The sequence below is a fragment of the Topomyia yanbarensis genome, chromosome 3 (assembly GCF_030247195.1).
Source record: "Topomyia yanbarensis strain Yona2022 chromosome 3, ASM3024719v1, whole genome shotgun sequence".
Taxonomy (NCBI): domain Eukaryota; kingdom Metazoa; phylum Arthropoda; class Insecta; order Diptera; family Culicidae; genus Topomyia; species Topomyia yanbarensis.
This window is the reverse complement of record NC_080672.1, coordinates 252,273,711-252,297,823: the sequence shown is the minus strand read 5'-3', so window position 1 is coordinate 252,297,823 and position 24,113 is coordinate 252,273,711. Positions and strand designations below refer to the sequence as shown.

At 35.3% G+C, this 24,113-nt stretch overlaps 2 protein-coding genes across 2 annotated transcripts in view; both read right to left on the bottom strand.

Annotated features, from left to right (window-relative positions):
- Positions 1–275: 275 nt before the first annotated feature.
- Positions 276–3,380, bottom strand: LOC131690142 (kelch domain-containing protein 4). Its single transcript, XM_058975691.1, has 3 exons — positions 2,838–3,380; positions 1,499–2,726; positions 276–911 (listed from the first exon to the last, which is right to left on the bottom strand). The coding sequence occupies exons 1-3, from the start codon at positions 2,949–2,951 to the stop codon at positions 733–735; spliced, it is 1,521 nt and encodes a 506-aa protein (XP_058831674.1). The 5' UTR covers positions 2,952–3,380; the 3' UTR covers positions 276–732.
- Positions 3,381–6,261: 2,881 nt separating this feature from the next.
- LOC131687864 (uncharacterized) overlaps positions 6,262–24,113 on the bottom strand; it is a gene marked incomplete at its 5' end in the record, with an annotated part of 88,903 nt that continues 71,051 nt past the window's right edge. Inside the window, 6 exons of the mRNA XM_058971950.1 lie at positions 6,262–6,614; positions 6,675–6,868; positions 6,963–7,087; positions 7,772–7,785; positions 14,250–14,719; positions 21,072–21,144. Coding sequence (XP_058827933.1) covers positions 6,369–6,614; positions 6,675–6,868; positions 6,963–7,087; positions 7,772–7,785; positions 14,250–14,719; positions 21,072–21,144 — 1,122 coding nt within the window. The remainder of the gene's footprint in view (positions 6,615–6,674; positions 6,869–6,962; positions 7,088–7,771; positions 7,786–14,249; positions 14,720–21,071; positions 21,145–24,113) is intronic.

The following is a 24,113-nucleotide window of genomic DNA, read 5'->3' as shown; positions in this document are numbered from 1 at the left end:
TAAACCTTTTTAGTCGTATTTCATTAGGGTAATGACCATATTTACTTGATTAAAATTTATAAACATAAGAAAGAATAACTCTTTAACGTTGGTTATAACCAACCCACATCCTATTGATATTGGACCGATTCTTCGTAAGTGCAGAAACGTTTTCATTTTCTATTTACTGGTTCTTATCCTACTATTTCAATGTAAAAATATGAGAAATGCTTTTTATTATAATGATGTATGAGTTACGTTCGCAACACTTTATTATGAACTTTATGTGGTAAATAGTACAAAATAAAGTCAAATGGTCCAAAATATGGTGGTGGTCCAAAATACCCTCGTTACCCTAGGTGGAGGTAAACAAATCGAAAATAACTTTTCCATCAGAGCTTGTTCAAAAGTTTAGGTTGGCTGTAAGTTGTACATAAGACTTCAGCTGTCTTAAACCCCTAAGTAGTTTGCGTGAAATGATTTGAATAGGATTTATTTATAATAGGATGATAGGATTTATTTATAAAATAACAAAACCACAGATATTTTTAAACGAAAATACTTTGAAAAGCACCATCGCTAGTCGATCGTAGCTCCAGCTAGTAGCAAGTTGCTGCTTGCTGATGGCATTTCAAAATGACAGTTTTTTTTCCTACGCTCATTGGAAACATTCTCTGTATGTCAGCTCGGTGACAGAACTGTGCATCAGATAGTTTTAGAGAAATGTCTTAAAGCCTCAGGTAGCAATTGTTGTTATTCAGTATCCATTTCTGAGCTATCGTCCTCATTTGAATCGCTATCATCGTCATCAGAATCTTCTTCATCGTCGTCGTCGGTTTCTTCGTTCGATGAACTGTCTTCGCTATCAGAACCAAGCCATTCCGTGAGACTATTTGCAATTAAAGTTTTCCATTGATCTAACTTATGGAGATCTGCAAAATTAAAAAAAAAATTACTCATGAATATTTGTAAATATTTTATTAGGATTTTTTTTTTGAATTTTTTCCATAAACTTTTGATCGTTAACTTGAGCATCAATGCATGTATGAATCGTTTGAATCTTTTCGAATTGCAAGTGAAAACTATTTTCAAGTATGATTGTATAATTCTAGAATTAGTAACAGGTAAGAGGATAATAATACTCGTGAATGATACTCGTTCATTAGATCAATCCATCGTAGCTCATATAATATGACTGATGATCCATGTAATATTGATCAAAGATATCAATAAGAAGGAAGATACCCAACTTCATCGAAAAACTAAAGACACTGTTTTGAGCATACACTAGTTGGAATTTCGCTCACTGCAGCGCATTACCTAAGCTCTAGATCAAGCGACTTGACATTTAAACGGCCTAACGAGCGAATCTTTGTTAAACTCATAGAGAAAAAGCCCAGTAGTAGATATTAGCCAACAGGTACTAATAGGTTATAAGGGATGTCTCCAATTGAATGTATGGAAAATATCGAAGCTGGGTATCTTTCTCGTTAATATCTTTGATTGAATGCAGTCTTACCTAACGAATAAAAATCACTCAGCGTATACTGCCGGCTTCCATATTCGTAAAGACCACCGTAGATAAACAAAGTACTTTTGCAAACAACAATGCCTGCGTTCATTCTCGGAGAAGGTCCCGGTAGCTCAGTCAATTCGGGTTTATTCCTAGTATCAGAAGTAATTTTGGAAGATCCTCCGACAGACATCGTAAACACACCATCATCGAAAACGAGAGTTTTTTCTTCTGCGGGTTTAGTTTCAAGCATTTCAGTATCTTGCTTCTTATGGGCTTTTTTCAAAGAGATGTCCAGCTTTCTCCACGTGTGTGATGCCGGATCAAGTGTATGAACCTCGTTGCTGAACATACCGCGGACATCTTCTTCATCTTCCTCAGTATCCATGACGCCGCCAAAAGTGTAAACTTTGCCATTCGCTGCAACTGCTGCACTCATTCCACTTCGAGGTGGAGGTTTCTTACCACCCGGTTTGATATTGGTCCATTTATATGATTTTGTATTACTTTTATCAAACGTCAGAGAGAACATATCCGCATGAGTAACTCCTCGGTCGATCTCCTTTTTAACTGATGCTTTCGAGTACCCACCCCATATAAGAATTTTACCATCAGAATTGGCAATCATGCAGCATCCAGACCGCGGCGCTGGTCCAGTTCCAACTACATCAACCTTATTCCACGTGTAAGTTTCAAGAGAAAATGCATACAGATCGTTGAAGTATCTGTATGAATTATTGTTATCGTGGAAGCCACCAAAGACAAAAATGGTTTTTTTCGTAACGACCATCCGATGACCGCTTCGGGCACTGGGACCATTTGCGGCATTAATTTTTTCCCACTGTTTTTTCCCGATCCGATACACCCACATGTCCTTGAAGTGATAGAATTGCAGTTGCGTTGGTGATGCAAATTCTCCTCCAAACAACCAAATCTGACCACCATCTGTACTGACGGATATCATCTGATGACCGCTTCGGGGTGCAGGGCATGTCGAAGATTTAAGCTGTTTCCACTCATTCTTCGCTATATTGTAGCTAAAAAATTCTCCGTAGACCACTGTTTTCTGACCGTTAAAAAACTCACCACCATGGATAAATAGTTCTTCCTTGTCAGGATGAGAGACGATCGAGAAGTTAACGCGAGCTGTTGGAGGAGCACACACAGATTCGATTAAATCTGACGATTTGGTTTCCTTCGACTCGTACTTGGCCACAATGTTTTCTATGTCGTCCTATAATATAGAAATGTTTTAATAGCGTTTTCGTTTTTATATGGGCCTACACTGGTGTAATGCACTGTTAAAATATAATTCAAAATCCTTAATAATTTGACATGTTCTTACCTCACCGAGTTTTGTGATCAACTTTTTCTGTCGATTTGCAAGCTTTTTATCCGTTTTCATGGCAGTTTTCTCTGCGCCTTTTCCCTTTTTCTTGTTTTTATCCTTTTTGCCCATTACTATAGCAGTATTTTATGATATATTGATAGAAAAACAAGCCTAAATTTAGCAGTAATAATGGTACCGCATGTAATCTGCTGCGTTTCTGAAACTCGGTAAAACTGTAAACAAAAACATGTGGCTAAATTTTCCGTTCGTGTTTGAGTGTCAGGTTCTGTTTCAATCAGAGATGCCAGGTACTTTTTTCAAATGTCTGCAATAATAATTTTAAAAGTCTGGGAAGAACAAAAATTGTCAGGAAAGCTAGTGTAACCAAAAGCCTTTATATTCAAAAATCTGTAAATATCTGCAACCAAACTAAAAAATCTGCAAATATCTGCAACCAAACTAAAAAATCTGCAAATATCTGCGTCATCGAAAAAATCTGCAGCTTAAATTAAAAGTCTGCGAATTTGCAGACTTGTCTGCAAATCTGGCATCTCTGGTTTCAATGTTTGGAATTCTACATAGGTGTGGCAATGCTATTTTTCTCTTACTCGTGGTTTCTGTAACTTTATTACGTAATATATTGATTATTCCATTGAGTTCTTGTCGGTCGGTCTCACGAACAGTAATAAAGTTTCGTGGTTGAAAACAAACCCATTTGCTTTTGCCGCCTTTGTTTATTATTTTACACCAGCTAGTGATGTAATTTTTGTGTCATTCGACTTGTACGTCATGAGCCGTAGCCGTCTACATACTTTTTTCGATTTTTTCCGCTACTAACACATTCAAATATGACGTTCAACCACATCTGTAGATATGCGCATTGGTGCTATATGTAGGTAGTTGTCAACTTGTTGGCTGCGTTCGGTGCAGATCATGCGCTTTGCTGGTTCACGCCTAAATTGATACTAGATAATTACGAGCTTTAAGGAAATACGTCTAGATAAAAATTTTGAATGTTCAGTTTGCAAAGTGATAGTAAAAAATTAGGCGTAATCGAATTTGTTGGCTTCGGTGAAAGTGGTAGGTCTTTGCAAATTTCTACAATGGGTTGAAACTAATAAGGGGGCGGGTAAGGGTTTCGGCGTGAAAAAACACATTCTTTTATGATTTTTTCAGAGATTTGGGTGAAGCGAATTGATCAAAATTTTGTATATTATAATGCATCATTCCAATAATATTCTGTAATTTTTCTATGAAGAATATCGACAAGCGACTCGGTGACTAAGTTTTTTGTAGAACATCTCTGGGAAAATACGATTTGCGGTGTTAACTTCTATTCAAAAACTACTTAACCGAATTATTTCAAACTTTGCATACACATTCTATGTAAAAATCGCTAACCCCTACGTTGAGTTTTCAAAATAATTTTTCAGTTAAGGATTTTTTTCTCATAAAATGGCGGAATTTTTATTTCTATTTTGTAGAAAACTTGAATACTTCCAACGTTTCAATACTACGGTACAGTTTTATTTTCCCCATTCGATTTTTTGGTAACAGTGCAAAATAATCGGCAGGGGGTCCAGAATTTTTTGAAAACGTAGGTCTTACAAAACAACTAGTTCACATTTTTGATTCTGGATGGTACTTTGGACATTCGAACAACACTAAGTTACAAACTGATGGACAATGTTATTATCGACTTGATCCGAAAACTGCCGGGAAAGGTAGTTAATATTTAAACGAAGTTTTGTCTAAGTTAGTTACACAAGGGGCCTAGTGGTTAAGAAGGAATTTTCTGTGAAAAACAATCTGTTTTCAATATTTTTTTGACGACACAGAGAGTGTTCGACTATTCAGTAAATTTTTGTCCAATAATGTTATATACATTACCAAATTTGTTTTTCTAAAATATTGGAAATTGTGTGAATGACAGTTAATCTCCGAAGACGCCTCGGAAAAATGCGGTGTACATCATAACTCAAAGTATATTGGGCGAATCGCTTTGAAATTTTGCACCGTTCTTCGTTACGTCATTCCCTAGGTTACTACGGGAGCTTGTTCCAAAAATATTATTAATATAAATTATTACAATTAGGTACATTTACAATACCAAGTTAGATGATCTGGCTATCATCCTGTAAAAGTATTAATATGGATGGGTATTTCAAGGTAATGCGCCTAATTTATCGTAACAACGCCACACAATCCAATGAGGTACTATAGTGATGGGCCGCTTCACTCAATGATCAATAAGTCCGCCACTTTGTGATACAGTGCACGTAATTTTGTCTGTCTCCAATTTTGTCTACCCTTGATTTTGTTAGTGTTTAACCGTTATGTGTCCGATGCGGTACCCAGGTACCTTTTTAGGTTTCAATTAATAAAATTCCCATGTTTTATCCATAGCTGAAAATTGAAACTTCGCGACATCTTAGAACTTCCCTAAGTCAAGCTTTTGGGTTAATAATAGTGTTGATATAGTAAGGGGGAGTGAGGAGGGGCTCCTGAATTTTTTTACTACGTAACAGGCCGACGCGCGAACCCGGGTACCCACAAAACTGAAATATTAATAATTAAGGTAATTTCCAACCGATTTTGATACTTTTTGGTGTTTTGGATTCGGGAACTCATCCACTTTTAGACTTGATAAAAATAAATCGGCTTACATCATTTGGTTCCCGAGAATCCGGATTTCCGGAAGCATGTTCCAGTGTTGGGATACTATTTATGAATTTCAATGGAATACTAGTAATATGAGTATCAAAATTCTTGGAATTGCATCAGTAGGCTATATCTTGTGGTTTTGGAACCATTTGGTGATTTGACCCCGGAACGGATATTCCGGAGCAGGTCCCCGTTAGCCCGTGAGTCGCCATTCCATTTTTCCAACTGCCATAGGATACCGTAACAACAAATAACAGGCTTCCGAGACAATTTGAAGTGTTTTGATACTCATATTGCCAGAACATTATTAAAATTTACAAATCATAACCCAGTACTGGAACATTACTCCGGAAAATCCGGATTATAAAGAACCAGATCCATTCATTCGGTTCAATTTTACAGAATCAAAAAGTAGACAATTTCCTGAATCCAAAATATCTAAAAGTGTCCAAATCGGTTAAAGGAAGCCATAGTTATGAGCATTTCAATTCGTGGGTACCCGGGTACCCTCGTTGGCATGTTAAAGGTGTTTTTTGTTGGGCACATAACGGTTAAACTCGATTTTGACCCTTAAAGTTACCATTTTAAGAGCATAAAATACATCAAGGAGTTAATAAAACGGTCTTCATAGTATTTTTAACAAATAAAACTTATATTAGTTTAATTCTGCGTTTCAACTGGTCAAAAGTTTAAATTGCACAACGTTGAGAAAAGCACGTAAAACTGTTAATAATGAAATTGCAATCCAGTGGAAATTTTAATCAAAACTAATGTGTTGGTCATAAAATTCATTTAATAATATCATAATATTAAATATACATCAACAGCAATCACGAAATCTAGTATATTTAGTTCGAAATCTGGCATAACCAGTGTCCTATATTAGATATAAGTAGGCCTCCAGTTGGAATCGAAGCCGCAGGCTGTATCTGAATCAGAATCGCCAGGATTTTCTGATTCGGTGTCGGGATTCTCTGACAGTATGCCTATGGGTGCTCGTGACTGGCTCGGTGTCGTCGGTACGCTCTGACTGAAATGATCGTTCATGGGATCGTACTCGGCGTCTCGCTTCGGTCGACGTTTTTTTACGGAGTCGTATTTCGGTGGTGGCATTGCCCCATGTTCATGCTGAAAGTAGAGTAATTCTTGTGCGTTAGGCTTACGCTTGTTTTGGTGTATTGCACGAACCGGTATATTGTCAGCGGATCCCCAGCTCTTGTGGAGTTTCTCGAAGTATGCGGAACTTGGTGGTGCACTAGTTCTCAGGGTCTGCGGGAGACGCGTCGTGTTGGTCCCAACTCCCAAAAAGTTGCTGAAGGCTTCGGTCGTTTTCTTCACTCGAACGTTCAGAGAGCCAATCCGCAGGAATCCCGAGTCTTTTTCTAAATACGTTTGGTTCGAGAAGAAATATTTTTGAACATTGAGCATGTTTACGTAATTTAGAGGAACTATGTCAATATGGTATTCTAATATTACCTGTATGCTTTTTCCTGGCTTTGATTTCTGTTTTGCGACATGGAAAAATAAAGTTTAGTATTATTTCATTTCTTACATCATCCATATAATTCAAAATTGACATGTAGGCATAATTTTGCACTAATCTTTACGTTAAATAAATCAATTAGTTTTTTTTTATTAATATCTACTTGTTATTGTCATTTTGTGTTAGTATGTTAGTGTAGAATATTATTACAGAATTTCATACTCCTTTAAATATAGAACAGACTAGATGAAAATCATAAATTCACTGGCGAATTAGAATGTTCACATTGTGTTTAAGACAACCATGCATAACTCATAAAACGATTAGTAAATATTATATTTTGTCGAACCATTCTGTTAAGAGGAGGAGCAGAGTTAAGGTATTTTTGGAGACAAAAATATCGAGATAAACCAGCGATACCGAGAGTGTTAGTCTATTCAGTTTATTTGCACCTCTAGAAAATGTAGTGTACACCATAACTCCAAATCTCCTGGACCAATTGCTTTGACATTTCGCACAGTTCTTCTGCACATCACTGTCTGGGTAAGTAAAAGAGTGTTTTACAAAATTATTATTTTTATAATAACATGTTAACCGAACAAAAATTGGATTTATTAACGAAGATTTGACTTCAAGGTGCTCGGAAAAATTCAAAAATTGAGAAAAAAACTCATCATTGTCTGGGAAATTGAAAGAAGAAGAACTGTGAAAAGTTTGAGTACGATAAGTGGAGTTTGAGTTATGATGTACACCGCAAAACAAGTTTTCGGCGAGGCGCTTCCGGAGATTCACTGTCACTCACTTAAACTTCAGTATCTTACCATGAAAGTTTGAGGACATATTGTTAAATTATAGCATCATTGTATAGAAATTGAGTGAATATACTGACACTCTCTGTATCGCCACATTTTTTCAAAAAATTGCGCCTTTGTTATCGAATTCAATTCGTACTTTTGCGCAAAACCACACCACAAAACGATTAAAGATAGGAAAAAGTCACATTAGAGTAACATGTTTGCAATAGATCAGGGTTTCAGAAAAGCATACGTATTTACAAATTGGTTGACACGTTTCAGTTTTATAGCCATTACTAGGTCTGAATTATACCAGTTCACACTAATGAATGAATATTCCATTTCGTATCCAACGACATTTTACTCATAAAAATCGGTAGAAAAAAGGGGTTGTTTTATTCTTCCAAAATTGGGAATTCTCTCGCATGGGATCTTAAGGGGGTCTCCGCATCAGTCAGCTTCATAAAATCGTTGTTTTTTCTTAAATCCTTAGAATTATTATCTAAGAATATTCTTTCAAAGTTCCAGCGTATAGCTGATTAACATTTCATGCCTGTAAATTTTCTTTTATTTGATTTATTTTACTTCTAAAAATTATTAAGCCCATTTCATAGAACTATGATTTTCAAAACTCCATGCACGCTTTAAAAAAAGCTATGTATACAAGTTTTACACTGCTTTAATGACAACTTAATTGTGCGCGGGCTGAATTAAATTTGTAAATAAAACCTCAATTCACAATATTATTTACGTACTCACTGCTGGAAAAGGTCGAAAAATCGAGTATTTTATTTAAAAAGACTAAAATACCCAAAATTGCAACTTTCAATCACCATAATTGTTAATACTGTACAGAAAAGTCTTCTGAATAAATAAGTAATTTAGTTTGTTTTGTGTTAGATAAATGAATTCTTCACGGGGTTTGAGTTGTCTGCGGCTAGCTACTGCGCGAGGTTGTTCAAAAATTCGCCATTTTTATTTATTTTGACATTCATTTTTTTGGTTGAATAAATATATGTTCAAAAATACACAAAAGATAATTTGATTCTCTTGTTGTTTTCATGTTCACAAAAACACCTTTTTGTAAGAGTCACTGACCTTAATGTTTAAGGATTACCATTATTGAAGACTGCAAATTGATTCGATTTTGTAGTGCAAAGATATGCCAATATAAAGCCATATGTTGCATCTCTTTCTCGTACACGCCCAGAATAGGTTAATTTAAAATATTCCTTTGACCTTCGTAGTTAAATAACTATGTCCGATAATATCCAATCAATATTCAAAGATTTTTAGGGGGACCTTCTCCTGGATTCGGCAGAAAATCAAAGCAATATTTGAGTATTTTCTGTGGAAAAATGAAAAGATATACGAATTTCTGCTTTTTATGTTTTACTCATTATTTATCGATGATTACAAAATGATTTTTTTCTCGAAAATTCTTCAAAATGGCGTTTTTTCTCGAAACCCTATTTCTTCTGCCAAAACCACGAGTAGGTCTTGTTCTATTGAACTGATTTCCTTTATTAAAAAAATGTTTGGAAGTATATACTTTTTGTGTGATTTATACCTAACATTGGCATTAAAAATTAATTATTTATAATTTTTAAACGAGATAACAGCAAAAAAAGATACAAATTTCACTTAAAACATTGGTTTATTTTTCATCAAAATTTATTGAAATTAGGTATAAGTCATAGCAATTTTTTATCTATTTTAATAAATTATATTGATTTCTTATTTCGGGTATCTACAAGAGGCCCTGCACTTGGCGAAGTAGCACGATGTTTCGCGCGCAGAGGCCGAAGAGATCCGTCTTTTTGAAGCCGCCATTTTGAATTTTTGAAAAATAATCATTTTTCATTAAACAAAAAAAAACGAATAAAAGATCAAAAGCAGAAGTTCGTGTGTCTTTTCGTTTTTCAACAAAAAATATCAAACATTGTTTTATTTTCCGCCTAATTCAGCTTAAGTTTGCAAAGCCGCAGTGGGATTTTTTTATAGAATTTCTACATTTCTTACAAAAGAAATGTATAGGATTCGCTCAAACTTTGAAAACTTTTTCCGAGGCCCGGAGGGCCGAGTCTCATATACCAATCGACTCAGCTCGAGAAATTGGGACAATGTCTGTATGTATGTGTTTATGTATTATGGTATCTCAGCAATGGCTGAACCGATCTTAATGAAACTAGTTTCAAATGAAAGGCCTGACGTGATCATTTGACATAATTATTTCTGTTTTTCGATATGTTGTTTTCTTTCTGAGATATGGGTGATTTTCTCGAAACGTAACATGTTTTTAGCTAATAACTTTCGAACAAAGCAATTTCGTTCCACAACCTTTCTAACAAGCTATAGATTATCAAAATCTGTTCACGAGCGGCGGAGATATTAGACATTTTGTTTTTTTATTTCTCGTTTACCAATTTTCACAAATAAAAAGGAGATCGTATTGTATTGCTTTACTGGTGTTTTAGAGGCAAAACTAAACCGATTTTGAATATCGGGGTATAAAACATATCTACGTGATTCAAGAAATTCGATTTAGGAAACATTTTGTGAATTACCTCTATAATAAATTAACTATTTCTCAAAAATCAATAATTAATAATAATTCTTCAAAGACAAAATAATGTGCGAATTGACTTCATAGTGAAATATTTCAAGAGTTCATGTATTTATCTCATGGATTAGGCGTTGCGTTCAATCGTGAGGTAAATGATGGATGGTATATTAATACACAGATCAAGTACTACACCTAGTAGTGCGATAAAAGATTTCTCATATACTCGTATACATTATACTCGTGGCATCACCGAAAACAACTGTATTTTTGAATTCCAAAACTCTAGCAAAAATTTAGCTCTTTTGAAAGATTTAGGTTATACTGGTTATGGCGCAAAAATAACTACATACCTATATAAATACTATTAACCTATAAAAATAAGGTCACGGCATTAATCATCATTTGCCATTCCTCACACGCCCCACTCCCCCATCTCTATCTCTATCTCTCTCTCTCTCTCTCTCCCTCAGAGGCAATTGTTACGACTCACATATATCTTGTTATTTCTCTATCCATTTCTAAGTTGTGTGATAAGCTTTTCTGCTAATCTGAAATATTTATTAGTATCCAAGCTAATTTCATGTGTGTGATGTAATTGCGAAGGTTTAAGAAAAACTATTTTTTGTCTATAAATAGTTTTTTGTATCTTGGTGTAGAAGAGAGCCACTCGCGGAAACAAGTTTAGTAATACATCCAACATGGCAAATAAAATATTTGTAGTTCTGAGAAAATTTGCAAAATACTTGCCTTAGGGAGAAATTATAATTATTTTCAAATGTTCACACCCTCAAGATGAAAGAGGTATCCCTTCGAAACGTTGCACTATGGGTAGACAGGTGCCCGGAAATCGAAAACTACATCAACTCAAATTTAATTCAGTTCTATTCAAAGCTTGTATATACACTATAATTAAGGAAATTCATGGCTATCTCAGAAAAAATATTTGGCTTAACTGGGTAATGTGATTGTTTGACGATGAAAATTTTCAAAAGAGACATTCCACGTGTGTTATTTAAACTCTTCGTATCAATATTGAATTTTGAATGAAACATGTGCTCAAATATGTCATGTGAAAACTAAGAACACGTTTTTGTGATGATAATATTGAAAATGCACATAAGTTGTATTGGTGTGAACTTTTATGAAAAATAACGGATCAAAGCCCAAACATATCCACGAATTAGATCCGGGAAAAGAAGTCTTCCAAACAGGGATGCATGAAGAATAGCACGAGAGCCTAACACGAGCGGAGCGGCCGCTTTAACGAACCAAAAACAATAAGCACTGACACCGCTCGTGCAAGGTAACCTTCGTGCTCGAGCTGTAGGATTCGAAGAGCTAGCACAACGAGTTAGCACGAAGAGCTAGCTCGGTAAGCTGGCACGAGCAAGCTCGGTGAGCTAGCTCAGTGAGCTAGCACGAGTTAACTCAATGAGCTGGCACGGGAAGCTTGAGCTAGAACGGTGCAATAGTGTAAGCTATGGAACGAAAGAATAGGACAAAGAAAGAAATATGCGTTGGTAATGTAGCGGTTATGTCATATTCAGCAATATTTTTCAAATTTAGTAGAGCTAGTCTGATTTGTTTGCGCCAAGAGTTAGACAACTTACCGTTGATCGACTCTTGCGCAACACCCTAGCAAATACTCCTCTCCGCGAGGGGAAGACATTAAATTGCCTGTTGAGATTCTCCTGAAGACGAAAACCATGACGATCCTTCGCTTGGAATGCATGATGGAGAGGGACAGATAGAGCCAAAGGTTAGCTGCCAGAATAAAACAGCTAGTAGGGTCGTTGATTTCCGAACTTGCCCGAAGAAATTTGCGGGAAAATACGTACTTCCTGTAAGTTCGTACGAAATTACCTTCCCTAATCTGAGGATTAACGCTGCTAGTCCATTTCGTCCCAGTCCGCCAAACGCAGTGAAAGTGCGCGTAGTTGGTTCTGTTTCGATTGTTCAAAGTTGGTAAAGTGACGTGATCGTATTTGAATGGTAGGCTAATTATTCTTGTTTCTCCCGTCCAAGTAGAATTCAAAGTTAAATAAGTCGAGAGTACGTGCGTAGGAAAGTTTGTGCAAAAAGCTACAGAAGAAGGTAAATTTTCTCAGAGTTAAGTGCCATTGACCCATACCATGTGCTAATGACCCCGTTTAGCCAGACGGCAATCTTTTCTATTTCGCACAGCCAACGACGAACGAGAGAAGGAAGAAGGAACGAAAGCCGCACTCCCTTCTAAAAGCCGTTCCTTCAATCGCCGGAAAATCCACTGCAACTTTTCCGGCCGATCAAACCATCAACCAGTATCCAACAACCGCTGGTCAGAACCCGGCGCGGCATATCGATGTGATCGCCCGTCATCGAATCGACATTGTATCACCTTCCAAACTTATGCAAAAAGCAATAAGCTGTAACGGTGGGACGTGTAAATCAGAAGCATCGCCCGATTATGCTGCATAGGTAAGTTATAAACCAAAAAAAAAAAAAAAAGAAACTCGATATTTTGATTAGTTCTGTAAATTTGTTACTTTTTGTTTTTCACAAAAAACAAGACATGTGGTTAAAATACTATCAACTGCTTACTAGAATATACGTATGAGTGCGTACTATCTCCCGTTGGTTTATAGCTTTTGAATTGCACACATATGCTGTAATGTAATATGAACACCACTGAGGCTTTGTTGTTATCCAAGAATCGCTTCTCCTTAGCTACGCGCTGAACATATTAAGTTTTCCGTTCTTGTGCAGTTTTCTTGAATGGTATTTTCAAGGCGAACAGAAGACGACAAAAATGCATGCATCAACGCTCAAATAGAATGCTCCGTAACTGGCTCAACGTTAGGTTCAGTCATTTTGAAAAGTTAAATAAAATTACTTCGCTGTTTTAAAAAGAAATTCATGGTTACGCGGATTTCTCCAGGCGTTCGTGACGGAGCATTCTGTTTATACCCTAATTCGGAGCAGTTTCACGAAGTTGCGGCTATTTTTATATATATAATCTATAAATACATAGATACGCTCGATGTTTGCTGCATTAACATTTGATAAAAAGCAGTAGGCAAGCAACACAGTGCAATATATTTTTACAGTTTTTCAACTGTCAACACACGTACGAAAAAGGGACCAAAACACGGAACTTGCCTCCAGTATCCAATGCTCCAAGTGGAACTTCCGCTGCTCAGAGCATGTAGTCTCATTGCTTGTATTTCTTGATTGTTTCATTTTTTGTTTTCACGTTAAAAACCATCACCATAGTAATGTTTTGAATGTCATACATTTGTCGATGATAAGGGCGTTGTGCGTTGGTAGAAAGAAATAGAGAAAATTTAAGGAGTTTAAATATTTATCGTAAACTGAAACAGAAAATGTATACAGATTTTAGCCTGGGATTAGCAATAAGAAAATTCAAGAATATAGAATAATTTGAATGACCTAGTGTACAATGTTTGTTAAAACTCTACGTTTTATAATTTCGAAACAATAACGGTAATAAATGTAAATGTATATACTAGGTAAATCATGAATATAGAGGATTAGTAAGAAAACCGAAAAAATCGCCATTGTTAGTGTTAAGTTTCTAAATTAGTTTTTGTCATGCAAAATGTTTACGGAAACAGTTTTATTGCGAAGATTTGATTAAAACAACATTATGTATTTAATAATATTTAATGATGCATTACAGTTTTATGAAACGAAATAATATTACACGGATAAGAAATCTTAAAACTAGTGATGTAAACTATATGGAAAATTTAACAATTGAATAGATTATGAGCTAAAATTTGCAAGCACTACAAAAACGAATGTTTTGAACTACATCTATCTAAGTTAAATGAATACTGTGAATGAAAAAAGGGGCAAATCATAGTAAAAGAAACACATAGCAGAAGCCCGTTGTCAGCTTGGCATGCAAACGTTAGTTAGTTGTGCGGCTTCTTGCGTCGAAAAAAGCTCTGGTTGATTTTGTCATTTCTACGCAAGTTTCCGGCGCTGCCACTCATAAGGCTCATTGTATCAGGCGCTCGAGCCATGAGGCTAGTGCGATTGTTGTTGCCGCTGCTGTTACCGGCGTCGATGTTCAACGCGACCGGCCTAGTGTTAGTGGCAAGCGATAGATGTTCCGGCGTGATCACAGTAAGCATTGAATGGGTGCGTTGCAGTTCGACCCCTGTCGCAGTGGAAGGACGCTGGCGGCGACTTTTCTTGCGCATGAAAGTGCCGCCTCGTGATAGCGGCGAGAGAAGTTTTTTCGACGGAAGAGAATGGAACCGTTCGTTCACTACAAACATGGGATCATACTCACTGCTGTAGGTGGATGCCGACACACTTGTCATCTGTTTTTGATACTCCAACGCTTTTTTGCCGCTCCAGTCTAGCAAGTCCCGGTCAGCCTCTAAATCGTAGGGGAAAAGAAAAGACAATACATCAATCAGTTCGGCGTAAATGGAATCAATCAAACGAATTGATTAATAATAATGTGTGCTTCGGTAGTATATTGACTAATCCCCGTGATCCTCTGAAGCTCATTCATAATTTATTGGAGTATAGAATTGGACATTCGAGCAATCGTGGAAAGGAAGACGGAATGTCACCGTGAAAACTGGTTCATTATCAGCAATCAAACAAATTTGAATATATTTCGGTGATATGTACATCGCCACAAATGGACACTTTATTTGTCGAAAAGAGACATCAATGACCGCTTCCAAGAAATGCGATATCTTTATTTGATAATTATCCAGAACTGTCACGTGTTCACGCAAGATGAAGGCGACGATGCTTCTGCGCGACCAGTGAGAACAATCGAGTGCCTTGTGGATCTTCGTAAATTTCCGTTGACGCATGGAACACATCACAAACTACTCGCCGCTTCGTACGTTATCGACTGTCAATCAAGGCGATTCGATCAATTAATTTTCTTTATCGCTTGATTTGGCGCGAATAATTGGCGGCCGTGGTCTCGATAAATAAAATTGACACATTTCGGTTCTTTTCGCAGTGGGTTCAATCAGTTTTAAGATTTCGATAGTTTGACATGTTGGTTTATTTCATGATATGATAAAAATTATTTAGTAGACTTTACTTAGATGTTTTTATGTAAGATGTTGGAATATGAATGAGTAGAACTAGGGGCGGACGTAGCGTTGTAGGTTATTCGGTTGCCCTGTACACAGCTCATCTGGTTTCGATTCCTCTATAATCGAAACAAAAGAAAATGTAACTTTTTGGAAACCAATTATCTGTATTGTGATTTATCGGGAAAATGGCTAATGCAGCGGTTCTCAATCTTTTTTCGTAACACAGGCCTCTTCGAAACCATCCTGGATTGCGGCGAATCTCCATCGTTTTGCATCGGTTTTGTATGCTATTAATATATTATTTTCAGACTGTTAGGAAAATTTACTTGAAATTCCAATAATAATTCTTCACGGACCCCCGCAGTTGTCCGCGGACCCCAGGTTTATTATTGCTTTTGACAAGGACATCGTTTTACAACCTGCTCAAAACCAAAAGATAGCTTTATGACATTTTTGTTAAAGCTAAATTTATTTTGAGAATGGTGCTATAAAACTTTCTTGAGACTCTAAAGCTTTAACGGAGTGAAAACATTCTTGTATAAGAGCGTTCTATAATAAACAATCGAACTGTTATAACTGGAAGGGATATGTGAAGCGTCCTAACAGAGAAAACATGAGATGTAGCACAATCATGGATAAATAGCAAACTCGACTATTATAATTAAATCAATAAACTTCGCAACTCTGTAGGTGCTGTACATATAGCGAAATGTCGTTAGTTGTTTGTATAGCTCTATTTAACATATGTTGTTTGAAATAAAGCATTAAAACCTGGATGTAATTGTGTTTACCATAACAATTAGGCATTTTCAAGAATGTTAAGAATAAGAATGTTAATAATTGAAATACCCGGAAACTCATTTTTTGCATTTATTTCTCTTCAGTATTGTCTCAAGCCGACCTAAACAATTAAAAATTAAATAGCGCGTGATTAATATTTACATTACAAAACGAAACGAAAAAGTATAATTTAATATGAGATTCTGAAATGATATTGAAGGACATTTTTTTCCGGGAAGGAAAGGAGTGTTAGTGAAACAAACGTTGTTATGAAGACCGTGTGTACCTCTGCATCTCCATATTTGCCACAGTAAAGAGTTTTTGTTGATATGATGGGGTAAAGGGTTACACAAATCTGGATTTATCTTGATAAGTAATACGATCTATGCAAGTCTAACATGTGTTATCACATATTTATTGCTTTGGAATTTATGATTGATTTATCGGTTTTTGAATTAATTTGAATATACTCGCCTAGTAAAAAAGCACCTTCAGCTCTAGACAACCGACAGTAGGGGGTGTTGCTTATGTTTAATTGAATTAAACGGCATGTGAACAATTTAATTATTCCTTGTTTCTTTACTCCGGCGAAACACGACATTCCAAGAACAATACAATATAATGAAAAGCGAAGCAAACTTTATTGTCTCAAGATATTTGTTGAAATAGAAAGGAAAACCTGGGGCTAATAAGAGCGTAAGGGTAATTCATTTCGTTCACATTTTCGTTCATATTAGCGCTACTCCTTTACTAAGCATAATGTAATAAGCAGCGACAAAATTTTTGAAAATGATTAAAAAATTCTGCTAGGTATTATTATATCTTTTTTTAAGTTAGACAAAATAAATCATACACTTCCAAATTCACATTTTACGATAAAACCAGTTTGACCAATTCGGAAATTTTGGTATCACTGTAAGCTGTGAAAGTTCTGGTAACAGAAGAGATTTAGTGTTGACTTGATTTTCTAAGTTGTTGCCGTTTTAAGCGTCGAAAATGTCTGTTTTGCATCTAAACGCATATTCAGTGGCAAACGGAACCAAAAGAAGTGGTTGGAATTTTCCAAACAATACGCTGGTATGTCTGTAGACTTTTGGAAAAGAGTCTTATAAACGTACGAGAGTAAATTTGAGCTTTTTGGACAAAAACGTCGATCGAGAGTTTTGAGAAACTCTGGCGATGCACTTAAGCAAGATTATATTTAAAAGTCGATGAAGCATGGATGTGGTAACATCATGGTATGGGGATCGTTCGTATGGTGTGTAGTCAGAAGCTCAGTTCAAATCAAGGGGATCATGACTGCTGATGTGTACATCGATCCGCTGTGTGAAAATTTGGAGGTTTCACTTTCGAAAACTTGTATTCCAACCAATTTTATTTTTCAACAAGGCAATAATCCGAAACATACTGCGTTCTTAAAATCGAACCGGATCTAAATGCTTGAATGGTCTCCACAATCTTCTAACCTGAACCTAATCGAAAATTCGTGGGGTTATTTGGATAAACAAGTATATAGGACGACGGTTTTCAACAAAAATACACTTTTGGAAGCAGTGTTGAAAGCTATGGGTGAGCACACCAAGTCGCCAAATAAAATTTAACATAAAATAACAAAAGTCATTGAAATGTAAAACATCATGTGAATGATTTATTTTGTCGCTATAATATAGAACACTTGGAAGCATAACTCCATAGGAAGGCCACAGTAAACTAGTTATATCAATAGAAATCGTTATATCAATAGAAATCTATTCGTAATGGTAAGATTTAATCAACAATCGATGAAGATTGTTCTTCAATATTTTTCTCAGAAATACGAGCATAAGTTATATTACTTTCTCATTAAATTTTGCAATGCTTGTATGAAACAAACTTAATTTTACTTGTCGACATGAATACAATAAAAGAGTTTCCGTGTATTGCTACTATTAATATAATGTAATAATAGACTTCTCATAAATTTTGCATTGAATATTGAAGAGTTGAATGAGAAATAACCCATCCATTTAGATAGTGTGTCGGTCTTATCCCAATAGCGTGAGCATTATTATTATTGTATTACATAAACTTATTTTCAATGCGCGCACGCTTTGAAAATTGTAAAGAGTGTGGTTTTTTGTTTTAGTGTTTCGGATTCCCCTCGTCAGTAACTAGCACCAACTGGGTGTCTAGTTAGACGATGTATCTAAACTAGTACCCCAAATTAGCACTAGTTAGGCACTAAAATCCAAAAAGTCACACGTTTTGCGTGAATACTAAACAACTGGCTCAAACCGAGTGATGTCTTGATAGTAAGCACAGAGGTTCTGTTTGCCGATGAGGAATATGAACCGAAACTGTCTTTTGAGTGTATTTATCATTTGGAAAAAATTGCGATTTTTTGACGACTTAGTAGACATCTCAACTTAATATTTTTTTAAAATTTGTTCAGTTTTCTTTATAATTTTATCTTGCTAAAAATATACGCTTGAGCAATGGCTTAAAATTTTGGAATTTTCAACCAAAAATGACCATTTGGTCAAGCAAACTTTTTACAATTAGCTGTCAAAAGCTCATCGTTGCAAGTTAAGCTGATTTTGGGTGTGCGTGGTATTAAATAAATAAAACATCCTATTCAGTATGATGAGCAGCCAGGGAAGATCGACCCCATTCCAATGCAACAAAGTGACTGTGAAGTGCGGCTTGTACACGATTGGCATCCTGGGCCCATCTAATCAAAACTGATGTTGGGGCCAACGTCAACATCATTTGCGAGCAATATTGAGAAATGGTTGAGGGCTGGTTGCTTCTAAATGTTGTTACACACAATTTGGAAGACCTTTCGTCTAAATAAGATATGATAAAAAGTCATATGACCGTTGCAACCATCAGTTTTTAAAACATGCTGCTCGTTAGACGAATTCCATCGAAAAACAGTAGCGAACATGGGGAGACTTGACCGGGTTTTCAGCTAAATGTGTGCAAATCTCTAAACAGTTTTCAATCGTTCAAAATTCATTGAAGTATAATTTGCAAGTTCATGATTTTTTACAGAACTGTTAATTTACTTTTTCAAAAGTTATAAAAGTTTTTCTGTGAATCTTTTTTTGGTCAAGTCTCCCCACTGCGGGGAGACTTGACTAAGGCCTGGGGAGATTTGACCAAGAGAATTTTGTAAAATCAGAACAAAAAATGATTACGTACAATATACTGTAATAATTTTTTCCATATTGTCGAGATCCTTAGGTAGCAGTAAAAAATATAAAAGAGTTACATTTCATAAAGTTAGATTTTTTTTAATGCTGTTTAAAGGTTAACTGTAATGCGCACATTGCATGTTCACACGTCACGAAATCAGCCTTATTGCTAGGGGAAATTACCCAATCAATATGCAATTTTGGAGCGGGCTTTACGAATAGATAGCAGAGATCGATCTTTGGCACCATTCTGAAAATCAGGAAGGCGACTTCCGGTTTAGCGTTTTACAGTTACATGAAGAAAGCCCACCTGATCGTGTTTTCACCGCTAGGTAGTACTGAATACCAGATTGTCACGACCATACAATTTGGGTTGGGGAGGGGGTGGTGTAGCCCCCCTCCTCCTTTGGCTGACTTTTATCTGATCTGTATGAAGTTTTGGTAAAAAAATGGACTGCCTGAAACTAACTAACTCAATCGCTGTTAATGCGATCCGTCAGTGCATTAGCAGTGCGTAGTATTCGCACTAAGCACATACACATTTCACATACACATATTGTGGTTCTGATGAAGAATGATGTTCATAATGCCTTTGATGGTTGTTGAAATGAATAAATTTCCTTTTGCCTCTGAATCTTGATGATTATAGTTCATATTTTTCCGTTTTTAGTCAATTTTCTTAGGGTGCCAACAACCGACCACATTTTTCAAAATGTCAAAAAAATATCATTTTTCTAAATCGTTAATAAATTTTTTTAAGTTGACAGAATAAATTAAATTCTTTCATAAGTTATTAGCTAAGGCCTCTAGCTTTCCATTGGTTTGCTTATTCCCATATCTAGTTCAATTTGAGTAATGTTGTGAGCCAAAAATAAAAGTGTGCCGACAACCGAACACATTTCCCTATTGGTTGATTCTTTGTGCATTTGAGGGGGTCAACTTATAATGACAAACAGAGTCAAAAATAATCGAAGCTCTCTTTTGACGACTGAAAATGAACCTGGTGTGACTCGCGGTGAATAGAAAAAATATTCATTCAAATATCCATGTTATTCATTCAGTTTAATATCGTACAATATATTCATTTAACTAATTATCTAGGAAAATGTTCTCAAATGCCGGGAAAGCATATGAAACAACAATCATCATCGCGTACATTGTGCCAGGGCCTACTTTGATGCGTTTAATTCGTTGCTCCCGGTCGCTTCGTGTAATAAACGGAGACGAATGAAAATCTGCATGGATGAATGGGCGGTTTGTTCGTTTGACGTTTTCAGCTGCGTCACTGAATATTGAAAATGAATGCGGCTGAATATGGTCAATTTTCATTCAATGAATTTGAATATTTTTAACTCTGATGACAAATAGTGTGGCATATGGTGGCTTATGTTTTCAAAATATCTTATCACCTGGAGTGGTCTGATTTAATATAATCAAAACAATATCCACAAAAGTCGTATTATTCATTTCAATTCAAATTTTACCATCGTACAAGTGTGATATAAGTGCATGTTTACGTCGAATCGTCTGAGTCTTCAGAGCCCGTAGGCTTCATAAATCAAGGTACAAGAAATGCTTCGAGGCGATTCGAGGTGAACGTGCTCTTTTATCTTACCTTGAATGAGTGTACATACTCGTGTGAAAATCCAGTTTGGCGTGAAATGTGCAATAAAATTGACCTCAGATAGAACTAAAATTGATAAATACTTACTATATACATTACAGAGAAGTTCGAAGATGTCGTTGCGGCCAAATTGCATGGCGATGTGAAGTGCAGTGTAGCCCTGAAAAAAAAAACGAAACAAAATCAGAATAGTTCAGGTATTCGGAACTAAAATGTGTTCAAATTATACATAGCAACGATCACAAATCCCCCGGTTTGCGTGGTTGTGAGCTGAACAATCGCAATTGTACAATCGTATCGAAAGTCCGTGGCGAAACGAAACCTCCGAAACGAAAGAGTTAAAAGCAGGAAAGCATTGCGTGCATAATTAAGTTGTTCGAAATAGTAACAAATGGCACAATTTAGATTACGAGCTCTATCTCTGAAGCGGAAAATAGGGACAGGACAAAAAATAGGGTGTCCGGATTTGACTTTAAAATTTTTTGATTGACAGCTGACAAGGGGCGTGTAAATGTTATTTTACGTTTAGATTTTTTTATTATCGAAATGATAGCAATTTTTCCAGCCCTTTCCAACTGTTGTATCTTTGATTTAAATCTTGGTTAAATAAATCATAAAAATATTCTACCTAATTTCAAGAAAATATCCAATTTATTATCCAAACACCTTGACTAATTATATGTATTGTTTCCAATTTTGGACCAGCGTCATCTCAGTGCATTTGTCAAGTGCCGTGGTTCTGAAGAGACGTAGTCGAAACGCAAATACTAATGTAACTAATCTATATCTATATATATATATATATATATATATATATATATATATATATATATATATATATATATATATATATATATATATATATATATATATATATATATATATATATATATATATATATATATATATATATATATATATATATATATATATATATATATATATATATATATATATATATATATATATATATATATATATATATATATATATATATATATATATATATATATATATATATATATATATATATATATATATATATATATATATATATATATATATATATATATATATATATATATATATATATATATAAGTCAAAGTTTGTATGTATATGATTTATAGACTCCCAAACGGCTTAACCGATTTCCGTGAAAATTTATTCACAGTAGGTATTTGTTATGTGGCGTGTTTGTGTGATATTGGTTGGGGATTATCTGTTTGCCAGATGGCGCTTTGGATCAAATTGTGTTTTCCTCCTATTTCCTTGAATATCGCAGCAACGCGCGATGGGTATTAGCTAGTTAGTTATAATTAATAGGGTGGAGTAAAATAATCGTTTTTTCAGCACAAAGTTTTTTTGGTTCCATGTAGGGTCTATAACTAATCCCCCCAAAATTTTGAGGGATTGGTTATGACCCGGCGTAACGTATTGCATTTGAAATTTGCATAGGAATTTGTATGGGAAATCTGATTTTTTAACATTTTCGATTCTAGAAACCACAGTGTATCAGTCTTATATACAAAGTTGAAACTCAAAAAATCGGAAAACACTTTTATTGAACATCCTTAAAGTACATGCTTCTGAAAGTACCTTTGAGGAATTTCATCCAGATCGGAGCATTAGACTTTAAATTACAGCCGTTTGCAGCGCGCTGTTTCTTCCACGAATGAAGTAAACACAAAATTTTAAACGCAATTATCTCGGAATGAAGTTTTTTGAAAAGTACCTTTGCGGTTAACGTGATATCTCAAAAGCTATTCATTCGATTTTCATATTCTTTTTTTCTGAATTGTTTGTATTTAAATTCACGTTTACTTGAACGGTTCCTTTTTCATCAAAAAATTTCGATTCCTTGCAGTAAATTTTTGTTTGAAATTTTGAACACCACAAAACTCAATTTTTTGGTCCAAATGTTTTTTTGTAAGAAAAAATGTTTCTTTGGGGAAACCGATCCGTTCAAGTACACCATAATACGTTTTTCTTCAATTATCTTTTTAGTTTTTGGATTTCTGTTGAGTGAACCGGCTCACAGTGATCACCTTCCATACAAAAGTCGGACAAAACCTCAAAAGTGGCCCGAATTTGATGAAAACTTCACATTAGGGTAATTTTGTGACGCTGAATTCATATTTGATGTTTATTTTTTGTTTTTAAAAACCTCAAAATTTTGGCACTTAGGGTGGTTCGAAAATTCAACTTTTACGAATATAAAGTGCACTATTTCCAAAAATTCATTTTCAAAAAATTAGGTTCGGGGAGTTTTTTAGCAGAATACACATTTTTTCAATTGTTGATAATGATAAGACACATCTATAAATTATACTGCGAACCCTGGGTAGTCAAAGGCTATCATGCGTCTCCTTCAGACGTATCATGAAAAATCACCTTTTTTTCATACCTCGGGGCAGAAAGGGGCAAAACAAGATATTTATTTTCGGAAAGAACACTAATTTTCAAGTATAATGAACAACAAGCGATCTTTCCGAACCGTTTCAAAAAAAAGTACAGCCACTTTGAACATTATAACTTTAAACTATTGCTTGATTTATTATTTGTTTTTCATGTCTGAGCGAGAAGAAAGGCTTGTACCGAATAAATCGAATGGCAGCTATAAATCCAGCGAATAACCTTTCAAATGAAATCAGTTTGACCCCAATCGGAAACTTAACTAAAAAGATATATTCATTTGAATAACTTAGGTTTGAAAAGAGTTTTCCTCAGAATTCATCATCTATTTTACCTTCGAAGTTCTGTAAAAAATTGAACTCTCGTCTTCGGGACTTAATATTTTGAGAAGACCCTATTCAACCTGTTAAGAAGCAGAGAAAAATGTTAAATCACGAAAAATCAAAAATAAAATTTTGAGGTTTTGTCCGGCTAGGCGACACTGTGCGGCTTGGAGAGCATTCACCGCAAACCTCCGCCAAAAAAAAACACACTTCAGAGGATAGACTATAAATCCAACAACCTTGATTTTTTTTAATCCAACTTGGTTTTTCTATCTTCGATAGAAAAATCATGTTGGATTAAAAACTGTCTTTCGCTTTCAATAATATTTGCATAAAACACTGTAAAAAATCACGAACTTAGCCTTCTGTTGTATATAACCCCTTAAACCGAAG

Bases quoted from the DNA above. Each gene is read 5' to 3' on its own strand.
- LOC131690142 (XM_058975691.1), bottom strand. From the start codon at position 2,951: ATGGGCAAAAAGGATAAAAACAAGAAAAAGGGAAAAGGCGCAGAGAAA. The intron at 2,727-2,837 runs GTAAGAACATGT...TCTATATTATAG, and splicing joins TGATCACAAAACTCGGTGAG to GACGACATAGAAAACATTGT. The intron at 912-1,498 runs GTAAGACTGCAT...TTAATTTTGCAG, and splicing joins GAGTGATTTTTATTCGTTAG to ATCTCCATAAGTTAGATCAA.